The 16503-nt window shown below is 46.2% G+C and overlaps 1 protein-coding gene across 2 annotated transcripts in view; it reads right to left on the bottom strand.

Annotated features, from left to right (window-relative positions):
• LOC118504984 (abnormal cell migration protein 10) overlaps positions 1 to 16503 on the bottom strand; it is a 48824-nt gene that overhangs the window by 17570 nt on the left and 14751 nt on the right. Inside the window, exon 2 of one of the 2 annotated variants that reach the window (XM_036040138.1) lies at positions 14389 to 14486. In XM_036040138.1, the coding sequence (XP_035896031.1) occupies positions 14389 to 14460 (72 nt within the window). In that variant the 5' untranslated portion in view covers positions 14461 to 14486. Of the gene's footprint in view, positions 1 to 3951; positions 5018 to 14388; positions 14487 to 16503 lie in introns of those variants that run through there. The other variant, XM_036040140.1, reaches the window with a different exon arrangement.

Here is a 16503-nt window from a genome sequence, read left to right as displayed (position 1 = left end):
AACCTTTGCCCACGGCCATAGTTTTCATAGGTCGAGTGCATCGCTGTGTGTGCAGCAGGGCCGGGTCTTGGTGGTTCTTGTTTTATTTTATTTCCATTTCTCCTGCACACCAATGTGCAGCATCCGTACCACTACTACCAGTGTGCGTTTCGACAACCCACACACAGAACGAGCGGAACCATCACACACACACACACACACACACGTGCGCAGCAACCGAACGACCCGAATGCAGTACGATGCAATCCGATGCAGCGAAGCGCAAATGCAGTTCCTTTGCATCTGAGTGCGCGAGGGAGTCTAAAGCCAACGAAAGAGATGGCATCACTGTTAGTGCGTCCGTGTGGAGCAGCATCGGAGTTCGCCGGCTGCAGCTGCTGCTTCGTGTGTGCGAGATGGTTTCTTCCCGGCACACGGCTCTCTAATCAGATAGGAAGCGAGTAGCTGTAGTTGGCAACGAAAAAAGGCAACCCCACACCCTAGCACACAGTTTAATGGTTCACTGTCGCGGTTAATCGAGAATCGGTGGCAAAGGTTCAGCTATTGGAGCACACTAACCAGAAAGGGTGGCATGGAAGTAATCTTTATTGGTTAAAGCTTCGATCGCTTCCAGGAGACGAGGGCCCAGTATCAAAGGCCATCGGCATGTGTTTGGCTACTGTTTTAGGGTGTCTTGTCAGGCGTTTGGTTCACTTCGTCACCACCAGATGGAGAGTTCCGGAAGGTTGTTGGCCAGCATCAATGGTACGATGGCAGAAGCAAATGGTGGAGCTTGTTCCTGCTGCTGCTGGAGTTGATTGTATTGTCGTAAATGAATTAATTGCTGTTGAACAACAGGGTAACGGTAAGCTTCCGCATCGTGCAATTGATCGGAATTTCGGTCCGAGGCACGCCTGAGTGCGAGATACACCTCGTGCAAATTCTACAGTACAAGCCATGACATGGCTGGTGGTTAATTAGATTAAATCCAGCTTGATGGGACACTCTTTATGCCGCCGCCTGGCCTGTTGACAGCAGAACACCACTAGAGGACCCATCTGAAACCGATTTGTCCATTAAAGGTGAGGCTGTATTCTGGCTGTTGTATTAGCTTAGTTCAGTAGGGGGTTTGAATCACAATGTTTAAGACCACTTTTAATGGTCTTTAAAGTTTTTATAGATATCCTTGGACAAGGATGAGTCACGGATATCCCCAAGGTTTTGTTGGTAGCTAAATCCTTTTTACGACAAATCTTACATACTTTCAGGCTAATTACGGCATGGAAATATGGAGATGCGCTACAGTATTTGGAACCCGGCCAAGTCTTGAACACTTCTTGACAGACTAGACCAAGACTTGACTAGATCATCTCGCTCATAATAAATTCTGAAGCAAAAACACAGAAACAACATAACAATGGACTCTGGTCATTATGACTTTCTCCATCTTGCAGCTTTTACAATAACTCCTCGATCTGTCTGCGGGAGATGGATCTAAAATCAATAACAAAACGATTCCGAAGCAAACCGAGACCGGGTGATGACTCATCGGCAATTTGTACGCAAGCTTACTTCCTACGCTACCTCCCCCACATCAATCTCCTTCCCCAATAACACCCCCTCGCTTGGTTGCTAACGATTCCAACAACACCCACCACCCCAGGGCCGGGTCCTGCGTCCTTTTGCACACAACATCTCAATGCTTTTGCCTCTGTTTGTCTCTAAACGTGTCCCTCTGTATCTCCTTCTCCTTCTTACGGCCACACATACATAGACATACACCCTGTAACAGTTCTGTTCCATGCGTCCCTTCCATCACGCAGCCCTCGCATCTCATCCATCAGCTAGAACGTTGTGCATCTACCCCTCTTAGATATAAATTAACAAAACTTTTTCCACTTATACTCCACGCGGTCGGCCAACCCCCGGCCCACCACCGAACTCTGCTGCACCCCGGCCACCGGGGCACTGAGAAAAAGGGAAGTACATGAATAATACATTCATATTCTTCCCCGCGATTTTCGGGACCTGCTGCTTTTACTTTTGCCACCGCCACAGAAAGTGCACGGCACGCGTAGATTCCCTTTTTTGTTGTTTGCTTCCTTCCAAAATGTTCCTTGTGTGACGGGATTAAGTTTCCATTCGAATGAGAATTCAATTTTCCGTTCCCGTTAGGAAGCGTGATGCAATTTTTCGGGTTTCCGGTTACGGAGCCCGGTGCAAATAAAAGGATGGTGAAGCTGCTGCTGCTGCTGTTATGCGCGCGGCCTCATAGGACGCACAATGTGTCACAATAGCTACGTCTTGCTGCTTGCGCAGAAATTGTCTTCTCTTTCTCGTTTTTAATTCCAAAACTTCAAAAGACCGTAGCTTGCGGAAGTGCAAATTTGGTTTCCGGTGTGGCTTTGTGCAGCGATGGTAAAGGATGTGATGTGCAAAGTTGGAAGATGGCAGCAGTAGCAGAAGCAGAACATTCATTGAAATTGCTTTTTCTTTAATCCCCGGCAAAAAGTTTGAGAATTAGGTGAAGTATAGGGACAAATATTTATTCAGATGTAAATTGCCTTAACCCCAAGAATTTATTGAAGACCACTTTTGCCCCAAAAATTCGCCGGAAGTTACTTTAAGGAGTAGGATGCCCGATGTCATTCTCATGACATGACCGGTAGATGGTAGATAAGAGGACTCTATCAACATTGAACATCGTTCATGATTGCGAAGACTACTGTGTAAGCCAAGATTACCCATGATAACACCCTCCCTATGACCTTTACATCTTCAATCTATAATCCGAGAATGGCTCTATCGCCTGGTTAACCCTTCCGTAAACGCTAGACCACAAAAACCATCATCCCCAAAAACCCGCAACCTCATCATCCACTAAAATAGCTCTTATCATTTCTATTTTACAGCCTCAATGTAGTTATAAGCAACAAATTCAACCCAAAACAAACAACTCTTTATTAATTTAAACGAGATGCGCACTTTCGACATCAGTGAGCACACTATCGTCACCATACCGTACCGGACACCATGGTAACCGTTAGCCTTGACTTCTAAAACACACACACACACACCCTTCGCACTCGAATCGACCCCGCTAATCGCATGACATTTCCTTTCCACTTTTAATTTACTTTACTTCTCCATTTTTTTACAGTCATCAACTCATGGGTTTTTTTGTTTCGTATAGCTCACGCTAGTTTTCTAACGCATGTAGTGACCACTATACGGATTCATGATAAGTTTAGTTGTGATGGCAATGGCCCATACGACGGTGAAGAAGTACGGCTTATCGCGTGTTCGCGTGCTACTCCGGCAAAGGAAGGGGATGTTTATTGTAAGCTCGGTGGCATCGAGTAAGTGAGGTTCATCGGTGGGGTTGTTGGTCCGAGGAAGCTTATCTTATCATCGTGTACGTCTTTTTTGCATATTGCGGTTCACTCTGTGTGTGCCAAAGACGAGTGCTTATGCTGCGGGGCATAGGATGCTAATACTCAGTGGAGCAGCTGGTTCAATAGGATGAGAGAAGCAATGAATCCATTACTGGATGGATGTAGCAAGCAGCTCAATTTGAATAATATTTGTACGGATATTGGCAAGCGTCGGGTGTGGAGTTGCTGCATTGGTGTGTGCATTTTCTACCGAGCATCTGCCGAAAGTCCTTGGCTGAAGCAAGAACTCGTTTCAACTAGAATAAATGCTTTCTTTGATGCAAACGAGTGACCTACTTACTGGTAGGTCTTTAAGAGGCTAATAGAAACATAAGAAATGTATAATAAATTGAAGTAAAACTATGCTTATCAGAGGCACTTGATGACTAAAAACCCCTATAGTTATGCAATGTGCATAACAATTGTTGGATTATTAGATGTTATAGCTACTAAATTGTGATACAATCAAATTTAATCTGTTAATTATATAGAAAATAAAAGGAAGTATAAGGATAAAAAATATTCTTTTAAAATTTACCTTCAAACGACAATAATAAGCGCTGCTGTCCACTCCCACCAGTGTTAATTTCTCATCACTCAAATTATGCACATTGCCTGAGCTCTTCAGAAATCATAAACACCAGGCTCATCCAGTATACATCAAACCTCTTCAGCTTTAAAAATCATGAACCGTCTCCGTCATCGTCGAAGATTCGCTCTGTTTTTTGCCAATTTTATTGCTCTACAAATAATAAAGCTATCCCAAACGAACGATCACACTTCGCTGCCACAATAAAACACACTTTGGCAGCGTGGCCTTCGGTCTGGAGAATCCGTTTGAACGCCCCACACTCAACACCTTCGCTAAAACTCACTTTGATGTTATTTTATACTGCGCTTTTCGTTCAGTTTTTTACACACTGCAATTATGGTTTCACACACTGCAAAAACTCCAACGTCTAGACGATCGATCGATCACAATCCTTCCATGGGGACCGGCTGAAAAACTGACACGATCTAAATCGATCTCGTTGTACCCATCCACCCCGATCGTTCTAAATTAATCCGCATGCAGTCGGGTGCCTATTAACTCGACGGTAAAGTCAGCCACAAACGCAGTTCAGTCCCCAAAACGACCAGCAGAAAACATCCGAAAGCAGCACTCTCAGCACAGCACAGGGCACCGATCCCTTCACTCTGGGACCAGTATCTGCTCCGAACGGTGCAGAACAGTGCGCTGCGTGTAAACTCATGCTAACCCTCGCGTTAGGGCGCGAGAGCGAGAGGGCGCAAGTGAGTGAGCTAACTGGGCGAAGGGCAACTGCCACTGCGGGCGCATCCTTGCTGTTCGCCCCTCCAGAGATCGTGCGTGCGCATCAAAATCTGGGGAGCAGATGTGACCGATGTTTACGCTTACTACATCCACGGGGAGACGGTCACAGCACACACACATCAACGTTTTCTCAACATCACCGGGTGGAGTTGAGATGATCGTGGGGAGCACTACACAACACTGCAAGACTGGCTGATCGAGCTAGCTGCTCCGGTCTTATCGGCGCGAACCGGAGGATGAGATCCGATGGTGTCGACTGATGCCGGTGATCTGTTGCGATCGGTATTGACACCCTTCGTGCCGTGCCAGAGACACGCAGCAGTAGCGATCAGCGTCGAATCGGAGAAGAAGCGGGAAAACCGAAATACCCGCGCACAGCCAAATGCACCAAGTTGAGGGGAATAAGTGAAAAACAAAATACCCCAATGGCGATGAAATGCACGAGATGAGAAATCTCGCACACATAGGGGAATGTTGCTCTTGTGAGATGCGCCGGCCAGTGGATGATGGGAGATGCACTGTTCGTTGCACTGTTATTACGATCAGAGTGATCAGTTCAGTCGGTTTTTTTGGGATATGAAATGTCGACAGATGATTTTTACATCAAGAGAATCTATCATGAGAGATCTAAATGAATGGTTTTGATGACAAATATGGTGGATATGAGATAATTTGACGGTCTCCTTTCGGAGTCCAGAAGCTCATACCAGTCATCTTATGAGTGATCCCGCCATTAGTATTCCCAAGAACGTCCTATCTGTACAATATTATTTAAGAATCTGGAGACTTCCAAGAAACTCCCAACCATTGATCAGAGTTTGACACTTTGCTCTTGCGGATCACCCAGTCAACGTAAAACTGTTTCAACATTTACGGTCAAGTTTAAAAATAAAACCTAGTCAAACGAGTAATTAAAGTTAAGCTCCAACTAATTCAACCTAATAAATAAGTCACCGATATGCAAGTCCCAAGCAACGCTAAACGGTGCTGACGACTGGTTATGGTCCTCCCTGCCCTACTCTACCTACTCATTAACCCCCGCGCGGAGCACAGAGGATTAACGCGAAACATATTCGGTTGGCATAAACAACAAACTTCGTCGCTCCGGTTGGACGATTTTGATTTAAACCCGCCTGCGAAAACATAAGAAAAACCCCCAATCGCGCAACGGCTGACCGGCGGTTGCGTCTTCTCGGAGTTCTATTTTTCGCCTAGCATAGTCCTCGGTCCACAGAAAACGCACACACATTGCCGGTGCCGGTGCCGGTGGCCTTGCTGCCTGATTGCTTAACGTACTGTTGCCACTAGTACCCCTGGTAGTAATACCGAGACCCGATGCTGTTGTTGAGCAATGCGTTGTACCGTATGTACCCCATCATTGTTCCTGATGTCCACTCGAAAGCCTGCCCGGTACTGCCGCTTTGTTCTCCTATCTGCCCACCCGAAAACAACAACAACAAGGGTCTTTCTCCCACCATGTCCCACCACACTGTTCAGGGCCTTTGCGTTGCGATAAATGTAATGTACGATGTACTGGGCGATGTATGCTCGAGCCTATGCTGGCTGGCACCATCCGGCCGATAAATCATAACGCGCACCCATCCATCTGCCCATCGTGACCTTCTGGGAAAGTTCCAGATATTTAAAAAAAACTTCATTTCAATACACCCATGTGCGTGTGTGCTTAGGTGCGTTGTTTTGGTTTATTTATTTATGTTTTCTTCGGGACAGTTAGGTCTCACCGGTGCTAGCAGGGAAACGAAAAAACGAGGGACATCTCAGGGGGTGATTATTAAAATGTTACTTCTCGTTAACCGAACGCTTCATTCGAAAATGAGTGAACGAAGGGGAAACCCCCAACCGTTAATGTATCGGAAGCGAACTGAGCCAAACCATCTTAAGCCATTACTGGGACACGTGGTTCGTGTGGTTGGCAGTCAGCGATGGTCTTCTTCAGCGTTTCATTCTACCCTTTGGCTAACCACGAATACTGTCGAAAGCGGTGTGTCGAAATCGTTGGAAAAAGTAGACAGAGTTTCCCCTCGCTCCAATTTCTCTCGCCACGATCGCCAAAAGTGCATCCCATGCGCCGGGCACTGCGTTGGCTATGCAGTGTGCTGATGGTGCTCAGAAAGCGGACGGCTTTTGCGTGGTGATTGATTCCATATCAATCGGTTTCGGATTATCTCCTGGCTGGCCCAGTTACTGCTGCAAAGTGCATCTATTTTTCACGGCACAAAAGTGAAAAGCCTGCCGTGTCTTGGGCGAGCGAGCGAGCGAGCGAGATGTTGCAATTGATGCGTTCTGTGCACGCTACCGACCCGCGAGACATGGTAGCATGCGAATGAGGTAGAAATGCAACAAATATCCCAAGATTAGCCCAACCAACCGAGGGGGGGATGGCGATTAGAGACCGAAACCCCCGACTTGCTATTTACTATTCTTCACGGCCTACACACGGCCACACGCTACCAAACATCAGGCCGAGCGAGGAAGATTTTTCTGTTGTTGGTGCGTGAGATAAAAACACCAGCCCGTGCAGCACGATGCGCGCTCTGACAAGCTGTGCGCCATCGAAACGCACGCGCAACTAATAAATTTATTTTAACATAATCAAAATGCATCTTCTTCTTCTCCCGGGTGCGCCCGCTCCCGGGTCGGGGTGCAACTGAGCACTACACAGCGAGAAAAATGTGTGAGAACCCGGTTGAGTGGTTTGACTGTTTTGCCTGTCTGTCGACGTTCTTCTGCCCACGTTTCGCAGCTGTGCTCTATCGTGTTTCGACAAATTTCTTCGCTCGACGGAGGAGAGTCGATCATCCTGTGGTCATCGTCCCCCGTTTCTTAATCACCCGTGGACTTCGAGTTGCGGATCAAGCATACCCTGAAGAACGTTTAGAACCTCGGTAGCGATCGATTGATTTTTTCGGTGCGGCCTCATCAAAACATGCTGGGCGGCATTTTTAAAAGGGGTCTCCTCTCTAGCTATCGGTTTGCTTACGAAACAATCTGCTGGCATGTGGAGAAATGTTGGAAAACTTCAATCTTCAGCACTATAAATAGAGCTACAAAACAAAACACGCTTTCTATTTACACTGTTTTGTGTAAGAAAAATGTTTCGAGTGAATTAATTTGACAGTGGACAGCTCTCGGGCTCACAAATCAATCAACGATTTGTAAAACAAGTGATTTTGTTTAAAGTTGAATGGATGGTTGGGAAGGATGTAATTTTGGTTGAAATGGAATAAAAAACGTTCCCGAGGCTGGTCGAAAGAGTCGTTGTTGTATAATAAAGAATATCCCTGTTGATTTCAAAACCTTGGTGCCAAGGGAGATTTGATCCGCGACGTTTTGTTGTGCCGGGCGAAGAGCTTACCGTTTATCGTATTTGTACGACCAGGTAAGGATGTGATACACGTCGATATGGTGTTCCCTTTCCTTCCCAGGATTCTTTTAATATGAATTCATTTGAATTTAATTTAAAATATTTATAATAAAAATAAGTAACATAAAAAAGGAAACGAGCATTAATTTCTTCACAAGTGGATGTTACCGTTTTTCCCCGCAAAATTATTCCATTTCAAAATTAAAACTCATGCCCACTTTTTGCAATTAAGTCTCTAATTGAAAACCATCTTCATCCAAGTGTAAAACAAATTCGAAGCACGAACAACAAAAAACACAGTACAAAAGCGAACAAAAAAATAATCCAAATTTAATCACACTTTAAAGGTGATTCTCGTTGTGCCGTTTCCTAGCATGTGCTTCCGAAACTCCGGTGCCCGGATGTATGAATTTTGCACATTCATCCTCCTAGACTGTGCCCACCGTCTGTTACTTCCCTTCGGAACGAATCCAACGAACCTACACCATGGCCACGGCATCCAATAACTCCAACCGTAGCAGCCGCAGTCCTCCGCAAAACCCAACCTACCGAGCGGGATTCGCCGGATTGCCGGCAAGCAGTTCTATTTAAATTTGTGCAGCCGGGAGACGGGATCAGGCATCGGTCGTAAAAGACGAAGGCACCCAACACACGACCCTGTAGAAAATGGTGGTGCATCACGCTGCAGCACACAGATGACTGCAGCAAAACCGAACCGAAAACCGGCAGTCACTATTTCTCGTTCTCGCTTTCATTGCACATTCTTCCATCGGCCGTACGGTTTCGGTTTCTTCTAGTTTCGGACCCCGGCATCATCAGCTCACGGTGCACAGCCTCACCGATGCTGTCCGCCTTGCCTGTCCTTCTTATTTCCCAGTGTTTTTCCTTTTTGGTCGACCAAACCAAACGAGCCCTCATGTTTCGGTTCTAGTCGCCCCCGTTCCCGCTGCGTTCGAGAGGCCAACGGTTGGAAGGAAAAGTAAAATAAAGCCAGCAGCACACGGCAGATGTCTTTTGGTTTTGAGGGTCGTAAACGACCATATGCCGCGGACTTGCTGCAGGGACTCCGCCTAGATGTAGTGGCTTGACAGGCCCTTCTAACATTCGAAATCCTCTCGATCACTCCGCTAAATGATCCCGTCCGAAGCGAGCGTAATGGCGTCAGGCAATGGTCGACGACGGTCTGCCGCTGGTGATCGTTCGTCATTAGATGCGGTTCCCTGATGCGGTGTGATCGATACGTGCAAGACCAGTTGGATGAGCGTGTAAAATAAATCAACCTAACCGATCGCTCTATGCTTCCGATCTCTAATCGCTTCTTCCTCTTTAATCCCATCAAACCTTAACACCGATCACGCGTTAAGGATGCTTGCTCTGTTCAATCTCTTCCGTATCCTCTTCCAGGAAGCATCTTCTCAAGAACCTTCACAATAATGAAGATAGCAGACACTTTTTTCCATTTCTCCAGTTTAGCCGTCCCTATCCCTAAGATTGCTACAGCTATTATTATTGTGTTGTGGCTCGGCCTGGAGATGTTTCCAGTTCCCTGGTTTCAATTATCAGAACCGGGATGAGGGCGTGTGTGTGTGTGTTGTTGCATCGCTACCGGGTTCGGTTCGACACGCACGCCCGGCGAATTGAAAGTGAAAAGTAAACATTACGCCGGACCCGTTCCGGAGACCGTTCCGTTCTTGCTGGTCTAGTGACACCCTTCTCGAGCACGTCAAGAGGTAGCACTATTATTATTGTTTTTTTATCACCCAAAATTACACCACCATAGTAATGAATCGACTGTTGACGTGGACCGTTGACGCGAGGTGTGCGATAAATTGAAGTATGTTGGGAAATCTGATTGATGGCCTGATGTGCTGGAAAGCGGACGAATCGTAATCGAACGGTGAAGACCTATTTTTTTCTGTATCTAAAAGGGGACAGATATGAATCTAATCAACTGTTAGGTTTAGCTGTGGGGCAAGTTACCTGACCGCAGTTTTAAAGGTAGCCATTTTTAAATTATACAGTAACAGTGTGCCACAGTGAAATCAAACTGAAAGCAATAATTAATCAACGTCAGGCGACGTACCTATCCAATCATTTCAACCAGCACAAGCTCGTTGAAGTGCAAGCATTGTAATTATTTTAAAAGCCCTTTGATGATGACATTTTTCAAATACAATTTATTGCCAAATTGTTCACCATCACGCGTCCCCAGAACTGTGGCTTTTCATTTACGCTCTATCCAGAAACCACAAAAATGCACCTGATGCAACCCCGGCACAGCCGCCGCCTTCTAACACCTGGGCTAACGAGAATCCATTTATGAGTTTCGTGATGGGTAAGTGGGTAGCAGCTTGCAGTGGACGAACCAAAAGCAGCAACAAAAAATTGCCCATCGATAAGCATCGTCCAATTTTCGATCGATTTTCAACTAATTTCCGCACGCTGTACGCTCGAGTAGACGACCCTTGGGCGCACATAATTACGTGCAGAAATTATCAAACGCGGAATCCCCGTGGAACAGTCCGCGACTCGTTTGTGTTCCTCTTGTTTTTTTGTCGTTGGCGGTTTGTTCTCTTACAGCAGTAATTTTTTTTTGTTGCGCTGTGGCGTTTTGTTTTCCGGGCCCTTTCTTGCGTCAGTTGACCACGATGGTTGCCACGATTCCCTTGGGGCGAAAAGTGAAACTCCGTTAGAACTGAACAGGTGCTTGCTTACCGGTGCTTAAATATAGCAAGAAAATAATGAAATGGTAGGTTCTGTTGGTTGTCGCGGTTTCGCTTCAAAACTTTCGCCAACACAAAACCGTCCGAAACAGACACTGGTGGCTGGGCGTGGTGTATGTTTACTAAGAACTTTTTTTTAGCGCTGAAATATGCTTTTATACGTGCAGTTTTAATTATATTTACATGTATAACGTTCACGGAGTAGTAGGAAGTCAAAGGTAAAATGAGAAAAGTCGACTTTAGATTATTCGAGGCAGTTGAGGAGCTTATCCAAGAGGTTCTTGACTAAGTGTGGTGTTCAGAATATAAGGAGGCTACAAGAATAATTTTCGAAACTACCAAGATGTGACAGAGTCTCCAGAAAATCTGAACAGATCACATAGCAGTTGAGAGATACTAATTTATTTTGCTAGTATTCTACAACAGGAACAATTTAAAGCTTTTAGGTCTAAGCGCGAAATATTACCAGCTCATTCCCAAGTAAAATTGAATTCAATTCTCCAATACTTCATGCATTACGCCCGCCACATCAAACATGTTGCATCAACCCGAGCTCACGTCGGAAGTTACCGTCGCAAAAAAAACGACGACCGCGCGTGGCATCAGTCCATCGCTTCTACCGGCCACATTTTGTCATTCGGTGTTTTTGCTTCAATCAGCGCTTTTCACCACCGGCAGCCTACCGGGTAACCGATTTATGGACGTTTGCAGGGAAACGTACAAAAACCCGGAATCGTTTACGTTTCGTCCACGCTTCGCCGACGCAGTTGTTGGCCCTTTTGCGAAAGCCTCCAGCAAGCGGCAGGTGTTTTGCACGTGGACCAGCAACAAGCCGTGATTCGAACCTCCAGAAACACCGGGCCGAGATGTCTCGCGATCGCCACAGAGCAATAAGTCGGCCAAATCTCGTGGACGAGGGAAGAAAATCTCCTCCAAAAACACACACACACAGCGCTCTCAGCATAAACAAAACGCGACGCGACGAGCAGGTGCATTGGTTTGTCACGGTGGGTTTGTTTTGTCGATTTTTCCAACCGGGCTCTTGGTTCCGCTCAGTACGGTCAGTAAAGATTTTTGAGGTGTGTATCTTGCGCCGTTGCCTTACCTTTATTAATACGCTTTATTGCCCACACGTTCACTCGTTGGCCCGCATTTTGGTGCAGCTCTCGGGGCAGATCTCGATCTCGATCGATCGACCACGTGCGGAAAGTTTGGGTTTCGGTTTGCTGCTCGAATATCCTGCTGTTTTGCTGAGACGGTTGCCACCATTGCCACTAACCAGCGGACGCAATCGCAGTTGGACGAATTCTCCACCCGGCCAGCTTACGAATGATGATATTCGATTCCTGCCTAATTAATGCTACGGCATGGTATTTTAATACGAGTTACCTTTCTTGCAGACATTCGAAGGAATCAATGGAGAACTTTTTTACAAGGTTCAAAAACTAACAATTGTACATGAAACCAATTAGAAGATTTAAAAGTCTTTAAGAATTGCTCAAGATCCAACATAATGGATCGCTTCTTCTAGACGGGACATCTCATTACCAGCAATATTTCACACTTTACGACTCTGGGTCAGTTGACATTAGGGACATTAGGGACATTAGGGATTAGGGACGGCAAAGCTCATCAGTAATTTTAAATTGCAAATAAATTACATCGCTTATGAGCTGTGCTACCTCACGCACCGGAGACGCTGCACCTCTAGGTGGATGGACCCAACGCAGCCTTCCTTCGGTGTACCATGTACGTAGGACAACAACTTTTACCTGCCGTCAGCCGAGGGCTTTTGTTGTGCCTATGTATGCTAAAGCTTTTATCAGTCTCCAGCCAGCATGGAAAAAGCGGCAGATGTTCGACGGCCCACAACACTGGTTTGCTGCCGGTGGAAGGAAACAACGAACATGGCGAGGCTCACTACGATAGCGTGGCCATTGTAGGTTTCTCGTGCCTTGCTTCTCTTGTTCGTTCTGTCTTGTGGCTCCCTTTTTGTACTGGTGACGCTTGTTCCCACCTGCTCGGGATATCCGATTCCTTTCCGTGCATCCTTCCAACAGCATGTAGGAAGGATTCGTTCCGCCGCTCCTTCTGCTTCTCGATTTCCACCCTTCGTTGTGTTCACGAGCAGCTTCGTCGATCGTTTGTAAGGCTCAAGAGAGTATAATATTTCCTCGCTGATGGGTACTACTCCTCCACTTCAAACAAGCACACAAAACGTATGGCGTGTGTGATCGCTTACGAGTCCTTCCCCCGTAATGGGTTCCCTAAAAGAGACCAATGCCTGTCAAATGTCCTATCGCACCCACGCCCTGGTCTCGGGGAATATCCCAACCAGACCTACCATTACTCGAATGTGATCCGATTTTAACTACATTACTCCGTCGCACCGTGTGTATGTGTGTGTTTAGGTCCTTTAACACCGTGCTAATGATAATAATCCCGTCAAGTGAGCTCAAAATAATAACAATAATGCATTACCGAGGACGCATTCGCAGCCACGGGGGAAAAAGCTAGAGACCGACAAGGCTCGGATAAGCTATTCCCCATACATGCCCACGGTACGCTCGGTGAACGATGACAGACACTTACCACATAACGCTCTGCGTGCACTTGGCGTCAGTAGTACCTTAGCGGTTTGGGCCATTTTCCATGATTATAAAGGAATTCTATCGAGTCACTCTCGGTTATTCATCTAATGGAACTCGACCCCCTTCCACATAGCTGGTTCAATGAGCTGTGACATGGATACGGTAACGGCAAGCAATGGAAGTCACTGGTGTATATTCATTTTTGATGAACTACATCGGTCGGCCAAAACTTTAAAGTTCACCCTCGATGCTTGAATGTTGCCGAAAACCTTGTTGAACACTTTTAGGGCTTTTTAGCAGTCACATAAGTAAACCCAAATGCGTGACAGTTGTCGCCGATACGATCCTTCCAATGCTGTCAATGTAAATAGCATGCGACAGATATGACAACCGCAATCATCGCAACATTCGGTTATTCTTTTCTGTTAAACCCGCTCCGTTAATTGGTGATTATGATGTGCGTTCACCATCACTCAAACCGGACCGATACGGCTAAAACGGAACAATCACATAAGCCGGGCTAAGACGTGCTCGGGGCGAATGCTAATGTCATTACCACACGCCGCTCGAGTAAGCAAACGAGAGTTTCCCACAAACTGACATGCACGACATGCGGCCAGTTTCGAGTTTCCACCTTGTGGAAGCGCCAAAAATCGTTGTACCGCGAAGTGGACCATCGGCGGGATGGTTGCGTAGCTTTTCTGTTCTTCTTGCTTCTCCCTTGCCATTGGAAATATGACCCTTTGCAGGGCACAAAGCGCCGTGTTCTTGGTTGCTCTGGATTTTGTGAAACAAAAAGTGTCCACGCGGGCTCGGGTCGAGGCTTAGGTAATGGAGCGTTAGGCAACAGCTTGCAGTTCTAGCGGGCGTGGATTGGGTGAGGTGAGGTGTTTCGCCAAATCTGGCCGTATCGATATCGATACGGTGCGCTGTATCGACTTACCCCCACTAGATTCTCCAGCTCGCTTAGCCACTCGCTCAGCAGCTTCTCGGGATCGTCCGACCGGTTCGCCATGATGGGGTAGATCCTAAGGATAATGTCTGCAAGAAATAAAAACAATCGTAAGAAGAGGTTAGTAATCCGTCTTGCTAGAGCAGGGAGCAAAAAAAACGTGTGAGCTAAAATTAAGGAGAAATTTCCAACAAATTCAAATTCCAACAGTATTTAGTGCTTAAAAAACATTTAAAATTGCATAATAAAAATATCATAATTTTTTGTCCAAATTTGTTTATACCACTGTTCAGGCACGGGTTTATACCACCGCGTCTGCGTCCAGTGGCGCCATCTAGGTGCGTTGGGATGAACTACATACACTGTCTACATCCATCTTCAGTCATGTATACAAATTGCATAACCGCAGGCGTTTCCACGCTTTTGAATGAATTATTTTACAATACGTTTCAAAACAAGCGGGTTACAAAATTTAATGTAATTTTCTCCAAAATTTAGTAATTTTTCATCCATGTATTTGATGATAATTTTTAAAGATCACTCTTTATTGAACTCACCAGTTCTCGTCCAACGCAAGCTCAATAAAAATGGACCCCAAATTCGATTTCACTCATTGCTTTTCCCCTGACAATAGTTTGGTTACGCACTGTCTCGTTTTTGATAAAGCATTTAAACGTAACGTAAATGTCCCCCCCCCAAAAGGGGGTTCGTTCTTTTTCGATTGCTCTTTTCACTGTTTAATAAATAAATAAACGGTTCCGGATATCGCTCCGAGCCACAACCCGAAACTGTGTACTCAAAAGTGTTTTATACAGACGGTTCGAATATGTTTCTTTACGCCGCGCACACAACCTTACCGTACCCTGATTAATTTCAAGCGTTCCCACCCACTTTCCATGCGGAAAAGGGAAGAAAACCCAACGCAAACATTCCCGATCAAACAGCCTTCGGGACTGCAGAGTCTAGCTCCGGTAGTTCCGAATGCAGCACGTTGCGACGACGGCGGCGTCCGTATGCTAGGCTTAGGAATTCTAGATCAGCCCGGTATTGTTTACACTCCACAAGCACTGTGGCTAATTTATCAAAGTATCTGTAGCGCGGGCATACACGGTGTGGGTGAGTGGGCGAGTGGCGTTGATCTACATTAGAACGTTGTAACTGGACCAACAACCACTGTTGTGCATCGGGGTGCCCCCAAGAAAAATAACGGCCCACAGGGTGGCCGACTGTGTGTGTGTGTGTGTTGCGTAAAAAGTAGAACACACACACAGACAAGAAGCACCGAGGAAAATTAATAACTTCCTGTCCCTACGAGGATTGAAGTGCATTCCAGCATATTGCATTGCACGGGACGGCCGCATAAACACAGGGTCCAGGGCGTTCAATTCGCGCATCTTCCCATTCTGGTGCGAAACGGAACACAAGACACACGCACGCCACCAAAGTAACTGGCAAGCCGGGGTGGCGTGCGGTCTAAAGAACGTGAGCCCGATGCGTTTCGTTTGGTGCGCTATTTGTGCGATGATTTATTTTAATTCGCGTGGTGAAAGAGGGGAAGCGAAAATACGCACTTTTCCCGAAAGTAGGCAGGGTACCATTTTCCCGGGGACCGGCAACGACGACGCAACGCCACAAGAATAAACTTAATACATTACGCGTTTCGCTCAATTATAATTATTCTTTCCTCCAACGGTTGAGGCACTCCACTCGGCCACGGACGGATGATGCCCATTACAGAAATACTCTGCCAGGATTTATGTCGGTGCTGGTAGGGATTTATTCTCCCTCGTACTGTACTTTTCACACGCAATCCAGCACCACTTACTTATTGTGCCAGTTTAGTATTCCGTTCAGCAGTACAGCGACGCCGAGTGCGAAAGATTCCGTTGACAGGATAATGGCAACCAATCCCATCCGTGAACTGAGGTTGAGTCTTGGAGTGCATTTTTGAGTCTTGAAGCTTCTCAAAACAGTTCAAGCATTAAATTCTTATCATCAAATATCTTAAAGTCTAGTCTCAAACACGAAGTTCCATCATGCATCATCCCCCTCCATCGGTGGTTCGCTGCGTGCAATGAGGAGACATTTGCATGGAGAAAACATAAC

This window comes from Anopheles stephensi, chromosome 2, assembly GCF_013141755.1.
Source record: "Anopheles stephensi strain Indian chromosome 2, UCI_ANSTEP_V1.0, whole genome shotgun sequence".
In the NCBI taxonomy this organism is placed as follows: Eukaryota; Metazoa; Arthropoda; class Insecta; order Diptera; family Culicidae; genus Anopheles; species Anopheles stephensi.
The sequence above is the reverse complement of the archived record's forward strand: the minus strand, read 5'-3'. Positions and strand labels throughout refer to the sequence as shown.